Here is a 20227-nt window from a genome sequence, read left to right as displayed (position 1 = left end):
GCTTTTGCTGTTTGGCATGCCTGTAGTCCTGTGTTGTAGCTTCACCAGGTTGACACCTCATTTTTAGGTATGCCTGGTGCTGCTCCTGGAATGCCCTCCTGCACTCTTCATTGAACCAGGGTTGATGCCCTGGCTTGATGGTAATGGTAGAGTGAGGGATAGGGCCATGAGGTTACAGATTGCAGTTGAATACAATTCTGCTGCTGATGGTCCACAGTGTCTCATGGATGCCCAGAATTGAGTTGCTAGACCTGATTGAAATCTATCCCATTTAGCACAGCAGTAGTGCCACACAGCATGATAGAGGGTATACTCAATGTCTCAATGTGAAGGTGGGACTTCATCTCCACAAGGACTGTATCATGGTCATTCCTACCAATACTGTCATGCATAGACGGATCTGCGTCAGGTGGATTGGTGAGGATGAGGTCAAGTATGTTTTTCCCTCTTGTTGGTTCCCTCATTACCTGCTGCAGACCCAGTCTAGCAGCTATAACCTTTAGGACTCAGCCAGCTTGGTCAGTAGTGGTGCTACCAATCTACTCTTGGTGATAGCCATTGAAGTCCCCCACCCAGAGTGCATTCTGTGCCTTTGCCATTGTCTCTTCCAGTTGGTGTTCAACATGAAGGAGTATTGATTCATCAGCTGAATCGCGTGGGTTGCGGGGGGAGGGTGGGGGGGTGGGTGGGGGGGGGGTGTCGGGCGGGCGGGCAGTGTGGAGGTGGTGCGAGGCACCAGGGTGATAGGTGCCCTGCCAGTGGGAGTGTCTGGGACATTGCCTGTAAGATATGATTCAGTGAGTATGACTGACTGTGGGACAGCTTTTGACACAAGCCCTCAGATGTTTGTAAGGGGAACTTTGCAGGGTTAGGCTGGGTTGTTGTTTTTGTTTCTGGTCTCTAGGTTGATGCCAGTCAGTTTCATTCCTTTTTTTAGACTTTGCAGTGGTTTGATACAACTGGAGTGCCTTGCTAGGCCATTTCAGAGGGCAGTTAAGAGTCAACCGCATTGCTGTGAGTTTGGAGTCACATGTAGGTCAGACCAGGTAAGGATGGCAGGTTCCCTTCCCCAAAGGCCATTAATGAACCAGATGGGTTTTTACAACAATTGTTTCACGGTCACCCTTACTGAGACTAGCTTTATAATTCCAGATTTATTTATTGAATTTTAATTCCGCCTGCGTTCCCAGAGTATTTGCCTGTGCCTTCAGATGGCTAGCCCAGTGACATGACCACCATGCCACCATCTCCTTGTCCGAAGTAGCTTGATTTGGGTTTTTGCTTTAAGCGCCTGTTCTGTTGTGTGGGAATATTGGTCCTTGACTTCGCTCCTGAACGACCAAGTACTTATTTTACGATCCCGTTCCCTCATTCTTCTCCAACTGATACATTTAAGGGGAAGTTAGAGAAGTACATGAAAGAGAAATAAACATCAAGCTTTTTTTTTTAAATTATTCATTCATGGGCTGTGAGCATCTCTGGCAAGGCCAGCATTTATTTCCTGTCCCTAATTGCCCTTGAGAAGGTGACAGTGAATACTACTGAGAGGCTTCCTGCACCATTTCAGAGGCAGTTTAAGAGTCAACCACATTCCTGCACGTCTGGAGTCACATCTGGACCAGATAGGGTAAGGCCAGCAGATTTTCTTCACTGGATGGGTTTTTAATGACAGCCGGTGGTTTCATGGTCACCATTACTGAAATTAGCTTTTTAAGTTCCAGATTTAGTTATTTCGTTAATGGAATTTAAATTACCCAGTTGCTGTGGTGGGATTTGAACTCCCGACTCTGGATCATTAGCCCAGAAACATAACCGCTGCACGATGCTACCCCAATGCAGAAAAGGCAGAGGTAAGAGGGGTGGGACGAGGCTCGTGTGGAGCATAAAATGCTGGCACGGAGCCGTTGGGATGAATGCCCTATTTCTGCGCTGTAAATACGGCGTCATTCCACCAAGATCAATCTCCGAAAAGCCTTCCACGACCTCTTGCCCGCTGCAGTAGCATCAGCTTTGACTCGTTGCCATTGGAAACAGTCTGAACTCTCAGAAAGCCTACATCTATCCACTGACCATAAGTCCTCTCTTGACAGGGAGGGTCAGAAGTAGTGAGAGAGGTTATGAAGAGGGGTGGGAGGAAGCTCGTGTTGATCAGAAACACCAGCATATACCAGCTGAGCCGAATGACGTTTCTGTGCTGCAAAATTCCACATAAAATCCTACATAATTCTGGATCCCTCCACAGGAGAAAATAGTGTCTCCGTGTGCCAGGCCAGAAAACCCAGATACAGATACAAGCATTTTTTTTTTTTTCAACATTGACAACAGCTTGTGTTTACATAGCACTTTTAAAACATCCCAAAGTGCTTCACTGGAGAGTTACCAAATAAAATTTGACATGAGCCACATAAGGAGATATTAAGGCAGGTGCCCGAAAACTTGCTCCAAGTGGTAGGTTTTGACGAGTACCTTAAAAGGAGGAAAGCGAGGTAGAGAGGCCGAGAGGTGGAGGGAGGGCGTGGCAGAGCCTGGGGCCCAGGCAACTGAAGGCACGGCTACTAGTTAAATTTCAGGATGCTTAAGAGGCCAGAATTAGAAAAACCCCGATATCTCGCAGAATTGTGGGGCTGGAAGAGATCAAAGAGATGAGGAAGGGGCAAGGCCACGCAAGGATTTGAAAATGAGGATTAGAATTTGAAAATCAAGTGTTGCTTAACCGGAGCCAACGTGGGTCAGCCGAGCACAGAGGTGATGGGTGACTGGGGCTTGGCACGAGGTAAGATGCGGGGCGGCAGAGTTTTGGATGGACGCAGGTTTACGGAGGGTAGAATGTAGGCGACCAGCTCGGAGTGTGCTGGAATAGTCGAGCCTGGAGTTGATGAAAACACAAATGAGGGTTTCAGAAGCTGACGAGCTTAGGCAGAGGCGGGTGATGTTGCAGAGGGGGAGGGGGGTGGCATAGTGGTATTGTCACTGGACTGGTAATCCAGGGACCCAGGTTTGAATCCCACCACGGCAGATGGTGAAATTTGAATTCAATGAAAATCTGGAATTAAAAGTCTGATGGTGACCACAAAACCGTTGCCCATTGTCGTACGAACCCATCTGATTCACTAATGCCCTTTAGGGAAGGAAATCTGCCATTCTTACCTGGTCCGGCCTACATGTGACTCCATAGCAATGTGGTTGACTCTTAAATGCCCTCTGAACAAGGTCAATTAGGGATAAACAATAAATGCTGGCCTAGCCAGCAACACCCACATCCCATGAACACATATATAAAAAAACCCATCTCCATAACATCACCCACCCCTGCCTCATTCTATCCTTTTACTTTCAGCATGCAATGGAGAGTATGCGGAGCCTGATCTCACCAAGGTGGCCTTCCAAACAGGGTTCCAGAACAGCGTGCCACACTATGCCGAGGCGGACATCATCAACCTCCAGGGAGTAACAGGGAATAACACCTACGCTGTACCCGCCATCACCATCGACGCGCTGGCCGGGAAGGATATCGCCGTCGGCGAGTTTCCACGGCAACGACTCATTTTCCGAGAGAAACTGGGGGAGGGGCAGTTTGGAGAGGTAAGCCACAGGGATGGTGGCAGGGAGATATTTAATCAAATTTGAAGCCTTTATGAAAGGAATAGTGAATAAACTATTGCCTGTTGATCACTTCGAATAATCCCAAACACAAAAGTGCCAGCTGTAAAACAACAGACAGTAACTTGGATGTAGTTCGGTAAAACTAGGCAGAGGGTCTCCAATGTGTCAATAATGAGCTGGTCACTCCTGCACAAAATGATAAAATGACCATGCACGGTGGTTTCGCTGAATCCTAAAGCACAGAAGGAGGCCATTCTGCACATCGTTCCTTTGGCTCTTTGAAAGAGCAGTCCAATTGGTCTCATTCTCTTACCCTTTCCCCCTTGCTCCAAAAATGTTCACCCTTCACTCAGTTCCCTCTTGACAGTTACTACTGAATCTGCTTCCTCCACCTTTGTAGGCTGTGCATTCTCACTGCGTCAAAAAATGTTTCTCACCTGCCTTCCGCGTCCTTTGCCAATCGCCATAACTCTTGTGTCCTCTGGTTACCAGCACCTCCTGCCACTGGCAACAGTTTCTCCTTAGTTACTCTGTCAAAATTCTTTATGATTTTTGAACACTTCTATTCCATCTCCCCTTAACCTGTTCTGCTCTAAGGAGAACAACACCAACTTCTCCAGTCTCTCTCTGCATAGCTGCAGTTACTCATCCCGGTATCATTTCAGTAAATCTCTTCTCACACGCCCTCCGAGGCCTTGCCGTCTTTCCAAAAGTCTGGTGGCCAGAAGGGGAAGACGGTGGCATAATGGTAATGTCAGTGGACTAGTAATCCAGATGCTAATGCTTTGGGGACACAAGTTCAATTTGGAATTTAAATTCAATTTTAAAAATCTGGAATTGAGATACAGCCTCAGTAATGGCGACCATGACATTGATTGTCATAAAAAAAACCCATCTGGTTCACTAATGTCCTTGAGGGAGGGAAATCTGCCACCCTTACCTGTCTGGCCTACACATGACCCCAGATCCACAGCGATGCGATTGACTCTTAAAATGCCTCCTGAAATGGCCTAGCAAGCCACTCAGTTCAAGGAAAATTAGGGATGGGCAACAAATACTGGTCTTGGCAGCGACGCCCACATCCCATGAAAGAATAAATAAAAAGAAAGCTGAGGCTAACTATTGCTTTAGGTTTAGCCTAATTTCCTAGCTTTTCCACTCTGTGAGGGACAACGTATGTTTTATCAACAGCCTTTATCAATTTGTGCTGCCACCATCAAAGATTTGAGCATGTACACCCACAGGTCTCCCTGTTCCTACAACCCCTTTAAAAATTGTACAATTAAGTTTGTATTGTGTCTCTTCATTCTTCCTACACGTCTCTGCATTAAATGTCATCTGCCGTAGGTTTCAGTGTTTACCCCTAGGGCAGGTCGTACCCAGAGACATGGTGGGTGACAGTGCCATGCCAGTAATCGAAGCTGCCCGATGTCCCTCCATTTAAATTAAAACAAAGGATGCAGGGCAGGCTCTGAATTCAGGAGCGCAACCTTCGCTGCCCAATTTTGCAGTAATCGGAGGGTCCTGAACCAGAGGCTACAGATTAAAGATAATTGGCAAAAGAGCCGGCAGAGGAAATGAGGAGTGTTATAATATGGGTTCTTTAGATGTCTGAATGAGGAGATCTTGCGACTTGTATGTTTAGAAATGAACCCTTTATTGGTAGTCTTTAACTATTTACAGATCCCAGGTTACTGTTTTGGGTCGGTTAGCTCGGTTGGCTGGAGGCCTGGTTTGTGATGCACAGTGACGCCAACAGTGCGGGTTCAATTCCAATACCGGCTGAGGTCATCCATGAAGGCCCCACCTTCTCAACCTCACCCCTTGCCTCAGGTGTGGTGACCTTCAGGGTAAACTCACCACCAGTCGTCTCTCTCTAATGAGACAGCAGCCTCTGGTCCTCTGGGATTATGGCGACTTTCACTAGCACTGCCTTGCATGGCACATGGCATGCAGGCTTGCTGCTTCTAGAGTGTTCTCTCTAGGCTGTTCTCTGAGTCTATTACCATGTGACTCTATACATCATACCGTGGGCAGTGCTATTCTGCAGTCCCATGTTAGCCCTTGCTCTGCCGAGCACCTTTACATTACAATGGCATGCAGGCAAAAAGGGAATTGGATATATATTTAAAAAGGAAAAATAAGCAGAGCTATGGGGAAAGGACAGCAGCGGGAGAGAGACTTCCATGGACACAATGGGCCGAATGGCCTCCTTTTGCATTGTAAAAACCCATGGCTTCTCAACAGAGACTTGTGGTTGATATTAAGAGGTTATAGAGGGCTTGGACTTTGCTGCCTGAACAGAACTGGCCGGATTCGTTTGAGAAGTCAGTGGTGGAGGAACACACTAAAGCCAATATGTTCTCTCTCCTATCTTCCTCCAGGTTCACCTGTGTGAAGTGGATAGTCCTCAGGATTTGGAGAGCCTGGGATTCCCCCTCAACATCCGCAAAGGGCGCCCCCTGATGGTGGCGGTGAAAATGCTGCGCTCGGATGCCACTAAGAATGCCAGGTGGAGTAGTTGGCCACTGGAAGCTCTCTTTGTTTTCTTCCCTTCGCCCACAACTCGGAGGGATCAGTTCAACCCTCTTTAGCTCTGCAAGCCCTTTGTGTGTGTGTGAGAGTGTGTGATGCATTTTGAAGCAGTCTCTCTGCCAGGAGATGGAGCAGTAGCAATACCGTGCGGTGATCTCCTTTCCTGAATTTAAATACGAAAGTTGTCTTCAGAACAGGTGGAGTCCTTTTAGCACTCAAGCCTGTTTTGCCATTCCATGAGATCGTGGCTGATCTGAGACCTAACTCCATCTACCCATTTTTGCCCAGTATCCCTTAATACTTTTGGATAACAGGAATCTATCAATCTTAGCATCAATTGCCATTCGTGGCAGAGAGTTCCAAACTCCGACCACCCTTTGTGTGCGGAAGTGTTTCCTAGTTTCACTCTCGAAATGTCTTGCCCTAATTTTAAGTGATTTGTCTTACCCTTGACTCTCCAACCAGCTGCACACATTTCTCAACCTTCATTGCAGCATCTTCAACCCTAACTGCATTTGGCATGTTCGCCTTGAAGAGTTGACCCTTACTAAACTTCCAACCCCATATTCTCTCAATCACCAAGACTGCCAATGTCCCACCTTCTAACCTCTGTAAACCTGAGCTCATCTAAAACTCTGCCACCCATACAAACCATAGAAAACATATGGCACAGAAGGAGGCCATTCAACCCATCGTGTCTGTGCCAGCTGAAATAAAACTAGCCGCCCATTCTAACCCCACCTTCCAGCACCCCGTCCGTGGCCTTGCAGGTTACAGCAATTCAGGTGCAGATTTAGGTACCTTTTACCACCAATCTAGGCAGTGAATTCCAGGCACCTACCACCCTCTGGGTGAAAAAAGGTTTTTCCTAATATCTCCTCTAATCCTTCTACCAATCACCTTAAATCTGTGCCCCCTGGTAATTGACTTCTCTGCTAGGGGAAGCAAGGCTTTCCTGTCTACTCTATCTAGGCCCCTCATAATTTTGTACACCTCAATCAAGTCACCCCTCAGCCTCCTCTGTTCTAAGGAAAACAACTCTAGTTTGCCTAATCTTGCCTCGTAGCTGCAATGTTCAAGCTCTGACAGCATTCTTGTAAATCTGATGCTGTTAGACCTGCTGCGTTTTTCCAGCATTTCCTGTTTTTGTTTCAGATTTCCAGCATTCGCAGTATTTTGCTTATATTCTTGTAAATCTCCTCTGTACTTCCTCCAGTGCAATTATGTCCTTCCTGTGATGTGGTGGCCAGAACTGTACACAAAACGTCAGTTGTAGCCTAACCAGCGTTTTATGCAGTTCCAATATTAAATTCCTGCTTATGTATTCTATATCTCGTCCGAATAAAGGAAAGCGTTCCATATGCTTTCTTTACCACCTTATCCACCTGTCCTGCCACCTTCAGGGATTCGTCGACATGTCCTCCAAGGTCTCTCACTTCCTCGACCCCTCTCAATATCCTCCCGCTTATTGAGTATTCCCTTGCCCTCCCAAAATATACTTGTCTCCTAACTCACATCAAGCCCCATTCACCCATCATCCTCTGTGCTCACTGGCCTGCATTGGCTCCCAATCCATATAAAATTCTTATCCTGGTTTTGCAAAGCCCCGCCAAATATCTGTAATCTGCTCCAGCCCCAAAATGCTCCGAGATATCTGCGCCCCTCTAATTTTGGTCTCTTCAGACATGTTTTTAGCTGTCTAGGCCCAAACTCTGGAATTACCTCCCTCCCTCTCTCCTCCTTTTAAGGTCCTCCTTAAACTCCACCTCTTCAACCAAACTGGTCACCAGTGCAAATATCTCCTTATGTGGCTCGGTGTCAAATTGTTGTTTGTTTACCTCCCCTGTGAAATGCCTTGAGATGTTTTGCGATGCTAAAGGTGTTACGTAAATGCCTGTTGTTGTTGTTGTTTTTGTTGTTGCCGTGTACAGAGCCACTAAGATGTAGTCCGGGTGACGAGCGATTGCTCCGTGTTTGACCTTTACCCCTCTGCCTACAGGAACGACTTCCTAAAGGAGGTGAAGATCATGTCGCGGCTTAAGGATCCCAACATTATTCGCTTGCTGGGTGTGTGCGTACGTGATGATCCGCTCTGCATGATTACAGAGTACATGGAGAATGGAGACCTCAACCAGTTCCTAGCCAATCATGAGCTGGAGGAAAAGATTGCTGGTGCAAGCGACGTCCCGAGTATCAGGTTAGAACCAATAGCAGCAAAGGAGAAACGAGCACTCCTGTCGCTCAAAAGCGGCATTGTAACCCTTTAGCTTGTTGAGCAGCCTTGCTTTTTGTGCAGTTATTTATCTGAGTCATTATGACACAAAAGAACGCCATTCGGCTCATCGTCTCCAGGCCGGCTCTCTTGTAAAACAATCCAGTCAGTGTCCCCCCCTCCCGTACCCCTGCAAGTTTATTTCCCTCAAAAGCCCATCCAATTTCCTTTCCAAAATGGTTCATCGTCCCTGCTTCCACCATCCTTGTAGGCAAAGAGTTCCAAGTCATTACCACCTGCTGCCTAACAAAGTTCTTCCTCACATACCTCCCCTGATCCAAAACCCAAAGCCTGTGTCCCTTAATCCTTGTACCCTCAACTAATGGGAACAGCTTTTCCTTGCCTACCATATCCAAACCTATCGTAATCTTGTACTCCTCAATCAAGTCTCCTCTGAATCTCCTTTTGCTCCAAGGAGAACACCCCAGGATGTAGAGCAGCTTTTCATGAGCGCCCATGGCTCAGTGGGTAGCGCGCTTGCCTCCTAGTCAAGAGGTGGCGGGTTCAATTCCCGTGCCAGAGGTGTGAGCTCGAATCGAGGCTGATACTCCAGATACTCTGATGCTCATGTCCTGAATTTCCAGAGGGAGCCCTGGCACTCTCAGAAGATGATGCCTTTCACATGTGACGTTAAACCGGGGCCCTTGTCTGCTGTCCCGAGTGGATGTAAAAGATCGCAAAGGCCACAATTTCAAAGAAGCACATGAGAAAGCTCTTCCCCGGCATTCTGCACAAGATTGATCACTCAAACTACATTGCTGAAACGGATAACCCTTGGTCGATTAACGCCTTGCTGGTTGTGGGATCTTGCTGTGCAGAAATTGGCTGCCACTTTTCTTAAATTACAACAGCGACTGCACTTCAGGAAAGTACTTTATTGACAGTAAAGCACTTTGGGACCACCTGAGATCATGGAAGATGTCATATAAGTGCAAGCTCTCCCCTTTCTTCCCTCATTCTTTCTTTCTTCCTACAAACATACGAATTAGGAACAGGAGTAGGCCATTCAGCCCCTCGAGCCTGCTTCACCATTCAATAAGATCATGGCTGATCTGACTGTGGCCCCGTCTCCACTTTTCCACCTACCCCTCCAATAACCTTTGCCTTAGAAATATTCAATGGCCCTGCCCTCCGCCACTCCCTGGGGAAGAGAGTTCCAAAGGTTCAGGTTGAGAGAGAAAAAAAATTCTTCTGCCCAATAGTTATGACTTCGCAGCCTGGCATCAGGTGAGCAAATTTTTTTGTGTGCCTTCTCCACTGCCTCAATATCCTTTTATATAATATGGAGACCAGAACTGTTCGCTGTACTCCAAGCGCGGTCAAACCAAGGCCCCTACAGGTCTACCGTAACGTCTCTGGTTTTCAGTTCTATAGTTTCTCAAATCAAGAATGTAGTTCACCATCTTTGTACCTCTCTCTCTCTATATCTCTCTCTCTCAGTTACCCCAGTCTGGTGCACCTGGCCAGTCAGATAGCCTCGGGCATGAAGTACCTTGCCTCGATGAACTTTGTGCACCGTGACCTTGCAACCCGCAACTGCCTGGTCGGTGAGAACTACACCATCAAAATCGCCGACTTCGGGATGAGCCGGAACCTGTACGCGGGAGATTACTACCGGATCCAGGGGAGGGCCGTGCTCCCCATTCGCTGGATGGCTTGGGAAAGCATCCTGCTGGTAAGCAGTGACGGTGCTGAGATTGACTGTTGCCTCCTGCCTGGTCTTTACTTTCCAGGTGCCCGTCTTTCAGATGAGATGTAGAGTTTGTGGGGTTGGGGTCGGGGAAGCAGTTTTACCCTGGCGCGTCCATCGGGGAACTGGCAGGATCGAGCGCGCTGCTGGTGAAACACACCTGTCTCCATCTTATCAGAGGGTGTTTTTTTTTTTGGAATGTGGGCACCACTGCTGAACCATCATTTTTATTGCCCATTCCTAATTGCCCTTGAGAAGGTGGTGGTGAGCTACCTTCTTGAACCGCTGCAGTCCAGGTGTTGTAGGAACACCCACAGTGCTGTTAGAGAGTTCCAGGATTTTGACCCGGCGACAGCGAAGGAAAGATGACGTAGTTCCAAGTCAGGAGGCAAGTGGCTTGGAGCGAAACTTGCAGGTTTTGGTGTCCCCATGTATTAGGGTGTGTATTCGAGTCAAATCGAGCACAAAGAGAAATGGAAGGAGGGAGAAAGAAGATTGGATTGAGAGAGGGGGAAAAAAGGGAATGAAAGGAAAAGTAGGAAAATAGATTAAAATTTTTAAAATTGAAACTCTTTACATCTCTAACAACAGGAATGAGATTGAATAGTTTAATTTGTTCCTTTCTGGGCCAGAGATATTGATTGGCGTTGCATTAACAATGGTCATATAGCTACCAAAAAAAAAGGTACTTACGCTCTTAATTTTAAAAAAATTCATTCAGGGGATGCGGGCTTCGCTGGCTGGGCCAGCATTTATTGTCCATCCCTATTTGCCCTTGAGAAGGTGGTGGTGAGCTGCCTTCTTGAACCGCTGCAGTCCCTGTGGTGTAGGTACACCCGCAGTGCTGTTAGGGAGGGAATTTCAGGATTTTGACCCAGTGACAGTGAAGGAACGGCGATATATTTCCAAGTCAGGATGGTGAGTGACTTGGAGGGGAACTTCCAGGTGGTGGTGTTCCCATCTATCTGCTGCCCTTGTCCTTCTATATGGTAGTGGTTGAGGGTTTGGAAGGTGATGTCTAAGGAGCCATTGTGAATTCCTGCAGTGCATCTTTTAGGTGGTACATAACTTTCTAGGATGAATTTGATGGGCAATTCATGTGCAAATGCAGAATATTAGTAAAACGAATGGGCAGGTTGAGGGCGAGAAACCATTTGTGTAAAGCAATGGGCAAAACAGCATAAATCAGCCAGCAAGTTTTGAAGATTTATAACTCGCATCTTATCCCACTGTCCTCTGAACGCGTTGGTTGATGTGCGAACTGGGCCATTAATTTCTCCCAGCAGAATTTGACCCGATCAGATTTATTGCTCTGAATTACGCACGTTGCCCAGCAGAACCCGAATGAATATCTTGAGTTGCTGTCATTTGTACACGCGGTGCAATGCTGTCGATGGGAGGGAGATGCTCATTTTCCACTTGTGATTCCCTTCACCTTGCAGGGAAAATTCACCACTGGCAGTGACGTCTGGGCGTTTGGCGTCACCTTGTGGGAGATCCTAATGCTGTGTAAGGAACAGCCCTACTACCACCTAACAGACGAACTGGTCATTGAGAACGCTGGCGAGTTCTTCAGGGAGCAGGGCAAACAGGTAACACTAAGGAAAGGGGTTTTGGAGGGGAGAATAGAAAGGAGAGTAGCCAATTCATCCCCTCAAAACCATTGCATAAGACGCTTACAGCATGGAAACCGCTCTTTTTTTATTTGGCCCAGCTGACCCATGCCGGAGTTTGTGTTGCACACACGCCCCCTCCCGGCCTACGTCATCCCGGCCTATTAGAAATCCTGGGCACCGCACTTTAGGAAGGATATGGAGACTTTAGAGAGTGTGAAGAAAAGATGTACGAGAATGGTTTCAGGAATGAGGATCTTTGGCTACAGCAATGGATTGGAGAAGCTGGGGTTGTTCTCCTCACAGAAGACAAGGCGGGATATTTGATAGAACTGTTGAAAATCATGAGGGGCCCAGACTGAGTAGATGAGGAGAAACTGTTCCCATCAGCGTAAGGGTGGAGAACCAGAGGGTGCAGATTTAAGATGAATAACAAAAGCGCCAGAAGGGACACAAGGAAAAACTTTCCTAAATGCAGGGAAGTGGTTAGGATCTGGAAGGCACTGCCTGAGCGTGTGGTGGAGGCAGATTCAATCGTGGCTTTTTTAAATTCGGTCATGGGATGTTGGCGTCGCTGGCTAAGCCAGCATTTCTTGCCCACCCCTAATTGCCCTTGTTCAGAGGGCTTTTTAAAAAGTGAACCACATTTCTGTGGGTCTGGAGTCACATGTAGGCCAGACCAGGTAAGGACAGTGGATTTCCTTCCCTAAAGGACATTAGTGAACCAGATGGGTTTTTATGACAATCAGCAATGGTTTTGTGGTCACCATCAGACTTTTAATGCCAGATTTTTATTGAATTCAAATTTCACCATCTGCCATGGTGGGATTCGAGCCTGGGTCCCCAGAGCATTACCCTGGGTCTCTGACTTTCAAAAGGGAATTGGATAAGGACCTGAAGAGAGAAAATGGGCTACAAGGAAGGGCAGGGCTGGGACTAACTAAATTATTCCTACAGAAAGTCAGCAGGGGCTCAAAGGGCTGAATGGCCTCCTCCTGTACAGTAACAGATGTATGATTCCATGATCCTATATCTCTTCTCCCTCATGTGCTTCTCTAAATTCCCCTTAAATGTGCTTCTGTGCTGCTCACTCAACTACCCCTTGTGGTATTCTCACCACTGCCTGGGTAAAGAAGTTCCTCCTGAATTCCCAATTGAAATTATACTTGATGACCTTAAATTTTACGACCTCCAGTCTGGACTCCGCCCCACCAAACACCGCACCACCCCCACCACAACCACCCTGACAAGCGGGAACATTTTCCCTGTGTTGAACCTATCAAACCCCTTCATAATTTTAGATCTCTGTAAGGTCATCCCTACCCTTTTCTAGAGCAGTTGGATTTTGACCGATCTATATCTTAACTCCATTCATCCACAAAAAGATCCAAATTTCAGTTTGGTGGGGGGGGTGATTGAAATCATTGGGCAGGAATTTTCGGAAAATTTGGTGGGGAACGCTTCCCCGCCAACGTCAGCTGTCCCACATCCGAAAGGCTAGAGACAGGTCTTCCGCCCCTCACCCGGGAGGAGGTCCTGCAGTCTGATTGGCCGGCAACTCTGTAGTCCCAGCAGCGCCACTGGGAGGGGTGGCCACTGCTGGGACTACAGGCAGCCCCCAGATTCTAGGAACCAGGATCCGAGGGCAAAGGTAATTCTGGAGAGGTCGGGGGGGGGTTCTTGTGTCAGGGACAGGAGGGGAGGGGGCGGGGAGGGGTTGCAGGGTCATGTTCAAAAGGCCCAATCAGGAAAGGGAGCCCATGAAAGAGGTACCCCCTCTTTTTCTGCCCAAGGCCCAAGCAGAATAACTTGCTGCACCTACCCCCACCCACTCCTTGGCCTCCCCCTGCCAGCCTCAAAATCGCAGCCGCATAAGGACGTCAGCTGGGCAAGGGCAGGCCGCACCCGCACCCCTGTAAAATTTGTGACGGGTCAGGGAGTGGCACGTAGACAGCGGGAACCCCACCCACCTTCTGCAGACCTGTCGACAGTAGCCTGTAAAATTCTGCCCGTTGATACAGGAACTTACAAAAAAAAAAGCAATACACGTCCTGAAATATTCTCCTCCTGCTTAGCTAGTTAGGCCCAAGATCCAGTGGTCAGCTCTGCGGCCTCAAAAATCTGATTGTTTGGTGGGATCCAGGAGTGGGGGGAGGGTGCTGACAGGGCAGGGCTGCGCGAGACTTCTTACACTGCACACATTCCTCCAGCATCCAAGGAAAAAAATGTTTAAGAATAATTTTTATGCTGTCAAGGCTAGTTTGCTCAAGGCCCCAAACATCCCCCCCACTCAAGCCTCTGCCTCCCAAGTCCACAGCCCACAGGGGCTGTTGAAAAACCAACCCTGGGCTGGATAGTCAAAGTGGGAGAGGGGAAGGGAGGCATTCAGTGGTGGAGGCAAAATCCTGCCCCATTAGAAGTGCCCCTGTCGCTCGGAACCTGTCAGTCAGTCAATTTAGCTTGGGATCTTTCACTTCTTCTTACAGAAGAAGTGTTGACCATTCAGGTACCCTAAGAACTTAAGAAATAGATGCAGGAGTAGGCCATTCAGCCCTTCGAGCCTACTGCACCATTCGTTAAGATAGTGGCTGAACTTTTACGTCGACTCCACTTTTCCACGCCCTACCACCCACCAACTCTGCCCCCCCCCACCCACCCACCCACCCATGTCCCTCAATTCCCTGTTTTGAGAATTAGGTCAACACTCATCCTCTGTCTTGTGTTCCTGCAGGTCTACCTCCCCTGCCCACCGATTTGCCCTCAAGCTCTCTACAACGTTATGGTCCGTTGCTGGTGCCGGGATTCGAAAGATCGACCGACGTTTCAGCAGATCCACCAATTCCTAACGGAGGACGCAACGAATATGGTGTAAGGGGACTTCCGATGGGTGCCGAGAGAGACAATCCCTGAGACGACCAAGTTGAAAAGATGATCATGGAGAAAGAGGGTCTTTCGGTTGGGGGGTGGAGGCCAGCAATGCTTCTAGAATTTTCTTCTGGGGGCTGGGGAAGGAGAAAGCCTCTGGCGTTTGCAGGTCACTTTTCTTTAGTTCTGACGTAGCCATCCGAATGGAACTTGAGCGAAACTCAAACCTATGCACTTAGCCTCATCACAATTCATGTTGCTTCCCAGAGTCGACTTATAGATTCCAGGACTGCTGATACATCTGCCTACGATTATCGCCTCGGATCTGCTGTTTTAACCCCTCCCCCTACTCCCGCTGACCTATCGATAATCTGCTAAATTAAGCTCGGGAGACAGTTTTCTCCAGCTATAGCCTGGGGAAGGCAGGGTAAATGCCTGCTGAGGGATTATCGCAACTGGCGATCCCGCCTTCTTGGGGAAACACTGGAATTTGAAACTTTAGGACGGGCGAGAATGTTCCACAACATCTCTCTCCTTGCAGCTCGTAATGCTTTTCATCTCGACTTCACACCGGTTTAAGGCGTGGTCCTTGGTGGAACGATTTTTTTTTTTTTGCACCGCCATCTCTCCTTTCTCGAGCCTTGAACACGTTGTATTACTGTGACTCCGAATTTTTCTTTTTGACTACTACAGTACAAGTGACCGTTAGAGGAAATATGGATACATGGCATAGAGAGAAAATATGTGCCAGCAGCACGTGCTGTGTGTTTGTGTGTGTGTGTGTGTGTGTATGTATGTTAATGGACAGAGAAAGCAAGGCAGAATGGGACACATTGTCCAACCATTCAAACTCAATGGATAGGAGATCAAGAGTATGTGCGCCCGTGTATCAGAATGAGAGAGAAAATTACTGTTATATGTTTACTACGATCACAAGTGGAAAAATAATTGGATTGTAGGTGCAGCTCTGTCAAGCATTATCTGCTTTGCGAGCCCAGTTTAACTAGAAATGCAACTACTGAAGTACAGATTTCCCCCACCCAGCCCCCATGGAGACCACCAGGATGAGTTTCTGTTGGGTTACGGAATACATGCAGCATTGGTTTCCCTTTCTGGGCCAATGCTGGACTACTGTAAAATGACGACCGCCACCCCATAATGAGGACAGTTTCAAGACCCTGGAGTTTGTTATTAAAAAGATGGGCGATTCTCTAATCAGTGACTCTTCAATCATCAGATTGCGATGGAGCTCACTATTAAGCATTGAAAGGCAGTTGTACAAATCGGTGGAGGAACTTTTCGAATGGCTGTTGTATAACTAGTCAGAGCTCCAGCCACTGCTTTGGGCACAGTTTCATTTGTTGTGCACAAAATGAACCGGCTGGTGATTTATTTTCTTAGCATTTACGTAGTTACTGCTCTTGGTGCGGAAGACACAGGCATGAATTTGGGCAAGTCACCTTGTGGTAAAGTGCCAAACTCAAATAGCCAGTAGACTGCGTAATAATTGATTCGGGAGCTGGAAAAGCTGGTAGACTGTGATAGGCCTGGCCCATTAATGCGAGGTTGCCTTCAACAGGAGGAGCCCTGACAATATCGATGAGAGCTACCAAACTACTGAGAGGGCTGGCTCCAATGTTGAAAGCATCCGACCAGTTACTAGTTGTAGACTAACTACTGATCAAACATCTGACTACTAAATATAAAGACGACCACAGAGTTTAAATTGCAAATTGTACGTAGCATTGTTTCCATTATTCCAGTGCTTCATTGTCGAGCTATCCCAATCCCTTTAGCCTTTTCTTGCTGTTAAGCTAAGCCTGAAAACATGATTGGCAGTCTGAAGCGAAACAAAGCACTGGCTGCTGTCACCAATCTCATGGGCCGTTTCTTGAAGTGGGCAGCTGGTTTAATTGGAGGGGGGAGGGATTTAGGAATCCCTGGTTTTATGATCCACTCAATTTTAGTCCCCACTGAAGGTGACAGAGATTCGTGGGTTTCCCCTGTGGCAACTCGGGTTAAAATTATCATTCATCACATTAGGTTGAAGGTTACATTGAAATGCAATTTTCCAACTTGCAGTTTGAATTGCTGGCTGCGGCTGTTTCTTTTCTCTAAATGATAAGAGCACTTCACTGTTCCTTCTGCTTTCTCACGCTGTTTACCATTCAGAGTTGTATAGACTTACTTTGAGTCGCACAGAAACAGGCCATTCAGTCCAATTGGTCCATGCTCCCCCAATGGTCCACACGAACCTCCTCCAACCATTCTTCATCTCACTCTATTGGCATAACCTTCAATTCCTTTCTGCTTCCTGTGCTTGTCTAGCTTTGCCTTATTCCCATTAATTACAACCTATGGGCTAGAAACAACATTAGGGTATATGCTCGTGTTGGGATTCCTCCTCTCCCCACCATTTCAATGGTGGCGTGAGCTCATTTATTTTAGTGTGGCCACCAGCCTTCTCTCTGCTTCGCTGTGGGCTAGACCAACCATTGGTATCATTGAATTGAAGACTTAAATACCTACACGTGCATATGTATACATAATTGGATAAGATGTCTCCTGTTGTTCTTTTTGTCACAAAAAGTGATGCTACCCTGAGGAGAATAACTCAAAATGGACACCAGGCAAAAGGGAAAAACTAAAGACGAATTAAAAAATCTGTTCATTGTATCCAACACATTGTAAGAGGCAGATGTTATTCGTGCCTTCTTGCAAGATGGGGGAGCCTTTCAAATAAGCACACACACTATAAGACACACAGACGCCTGCAGCACAGTTTCAGTGTGCAATAATGTAGTAGTTATGTTACTGGATTAGTAGTCCAGACTGGATTAATAATTCAGAAATGGGAGTTCAGATCACGCTGTGGCAGTTTGTGATTTTGAATTCAGTTAATTAAATAAATCTGGAGTAAAACGTTAGGATCAGCAATGGTGGCCATGAAATTATCGGATTGTTGTAAAAACCTGTCCGGTTGACTCGTGCCCTTTGGGGAAGGGAATCTGCCGTCCTTATCCGGCCTGGCCTCCATGTGACTCCAGACCCACAGCAATGTGGTTGACTTTTAACTGCCCCCTGTAATGGGCTAGCAAGCCACTCATTCATCAACTTTTCAAGGGTAAATAGGGATAGGCAATAAAAGGGTTGCATCGCCAGCGCTCTCCACATCCCTTGAATGAATAAATAAAAAGCGGCCATTCTGCCCATCATGTTTTTGCTGGCTCGTGGAGCAATTTAAAACCTCTCTGTCATGCCCGCCTGCCAATGGTCTTGTATCTTTGTTTGCTCCAGGACTTTCTGCGTCAGTGCGGATAAGCAACCAGCCAATGTCAATGTGGGGAATCGAGAATGATGCACAATTACTTTTGAGAGTTTCCCTCATCCTAAGCCCTTAGTTCAGATAATATTTTACAAAAGCGACTATTTACCTTAAGGCAACTCCAGGTATCTGACAGGAAGCAATTTTAACCAAATGGGAAACCGAGGGAATTAGGTCAACAACACCCCCATCCCACTTGAAGATCCATAAACTAGGCTTTTATACTGGGATATAGCAGGTAAAGGGGAAATTTGAGTAAGGTTTTTAGAATTTTGAAAAGAATAGACAGGGTAGATTGAGAGAGTTTTTTCAGTGGTGGGGGAGTCCAGGACGAGGCGACATAGCCTTAAAATCTGAGCTAGGCCATTCAGGAGAGAAGGCAGGAAGCACTTCTCCGTTAATTATTTAACATCTGCAGTCGCTAGATTTTTGCTAGCCAAGGTGAATGGAGCCAAGGAAGGTAGATAGAGTCAAGACGCATGTCAGTTATGATCTCACTGAATGGCAGAACAGGCTCGGGAGGGAAGGTGCTAAATGGCCTCCTCCCGTTCCTACATTCCCCTGTCCTTTTTTTAAATTTTCCTTTACATTTGCCTCAGTGGAAAATAAAATGGGGCGGATTAGAGAAAGGGAGGCTGACGCTCGCTTAAAATTGTCCTTATGGAAACCACTGGTACAAGGTATTGGTTGGGAGATACTTAAAACCCTGTTGTTGGGCAGGACTTCTGCTGCTTTGTAAATACTGATTCCTTCGCCACCTTTCATCAGTAAATGCAGTGCTTTAAATACTTTGCCCTGTTTGTGTAACAGTTATCGTTTCTAAAGTTTTAGACCTTCAATACTGCTTTGACAGGTTGTATTGAACTATCTATGAACTCAACTACTGATCAAATTAAACCTTAGATATTTGACCTTAGACATTTGACCTGGAAGATAGGAACTTGGTGGAAGTGTTCTTAAATCATGTAAAGAGTAGCTGGTAATCCGGATGTTAAAAGTTATTGACGGTGAGTAAATATTTGTGTAGCGTAGATGTTTAACAGATGTTGATTATTGTGAGATGTTGATGGAGAATTTTTTTTCCCCTTAATCCTTTTGTCTTACGCTGGATTCAAACTGTTTTGTTGAGGATGTGTACATATTTTACAAAGAGATTTTTACGGTAATATATATGAAATCACTTTGGAGCTTCTCTGTAGGTCCTACTCATGCTTGCATTTTTTTTAGACGTTTGTAATAAAGTCTCCTTTGACTATTGAAAATAAAAGATGCTTGGAGATTGTGTTATTAACTGCCCCTTTCTTGGTGTCTGTCGTGGCTCAGTGTGTAGAACTTTTGTTTTTAAGCCAGATGGTTGTTGGATCAAATCCCACTCCGGAGACTTGGGCACAAACGCAAAAACATCTCAAGCTGACAATCCCAGTGCAGCACTGAGTTAATGCTGCATTGTGGGACTTGCCATCTTTCAAATGAGATGTCAAAGCGAGACCACCCCCCGCCCCACTCCCCCAACGCACCCACCGTCTGCCATTTCAGGCGGACAGAAGAAGTCCCACAGCATGACGAATAGGAGAGTTTGACCAATATTTATCCCTCAACCAACATCGCTAAAAGAACAGATTATTAGCTCATTATCGCATTGCTGTCTGTGGGAGCATGCTCTGTGCAAATTGGCTCCTGTGTTCCCTATATTACAACAGTGACTACATTTCAAAAGTTTTTTGTTTAAAAACCAACAAAAGATGACTAAAAAGAAATAGAAGGAGAAAATAAGCTTTGACTGTAAACTAGCACGTAATATAAAAATGGACAGTAAGAGCTTCGTTAAAAAATAAAAAGGAAAAGAGAGGCCAAAGTGAACATAGGCCCCTTAGAGAATGAGGCTGGGGAAATAATAATGGGGAACCAGGAAATGGAAGAGGAGTTGAATAAATACTTTCATCAGTCTTCACGGTAGAAGACACTAATAACATTCCAAAAATAATAATCAAGGGGAAAAGGCAGGGAGGAAATAAATACAATAACTATCACTGGAGAAAAAGTACTAGGGAAACTAATGGGGCTAAAAGCCAATAAATCCCCTGGACCCGATGGGTTGCATCCTAGGTTATTAAAGGAAGTACTACAAAGATAGTAGATGCACTGGTAGTAATCTTCCAAGAATCCTTAGATTCTGGAAAAGTCCCAAATTATTGGAAAACTACCAATGTAACACCCTTATTTAAAAAGGGAGGGAGACAAAAAAACAGGTAACTATAGGCCAGTTAGCTTAACATCCATCATTGGGAAAATGTTAGAGTATTATAAAGGATATAATAGCAGAG

The 20227-nt window shown here is 46.5% G+C and overlaps 1 protein-coding gene across 1 annotated transcript in view; it reads left to right on the top strand.

The window, feature by feature from the left end:
- LOC144695537 (epithelial discoidin domain-containing receptor 1-like) overlaps positions 1-19185 on the top strand; it is a 73745-nt gene extending 54560 nt beyond the window's left edge. The window contains exons 4-9 of the mRNA XM_078566411.1: positions 3338-3582; positions 5988-6115; positions 8138-8335; positions 9851-10085; positions 11543-11692; positions 14445-19185. Of these exons, the coding sequence (XP_078422537.1) occupies positions 3338-3582; positions 5988-6115; positions 8138-8335; positions 9851-10085; positions 11543-11692; positions 14445-14585 (1097 nt within the window). The 3' untranslated portion in view covers positions 14586-19185. The remainder of the gene's footprint in view (positions 1-3337; positions 3583-5987; positions 6116-8137; positions 8336-9850; positions 10086-11542; positions 11693-14444) is intronic.
- Positions 19186-20227: the final 1042 nt, after the last annotated feature.

This window comes from Cetorhinus maximus, chromosome 21 (assembly GCF_964194155.1).
Source record: "Cetorhinus maximus chromosome 21, sCetMax3.hap1.1, whole genome shotgun sequence".
Lineage (NCBI taxonomy): Eukaryota > Metazoa > Chordata > Chondrichthyes > Lamniformes > Cetorhinidae > Cetorhinus > Cetorhinus maximus.
Note: the sequence above shows the minus strand (reverse complement) of the source record. Positions and strands in the feature narration are given on the sequence as shown.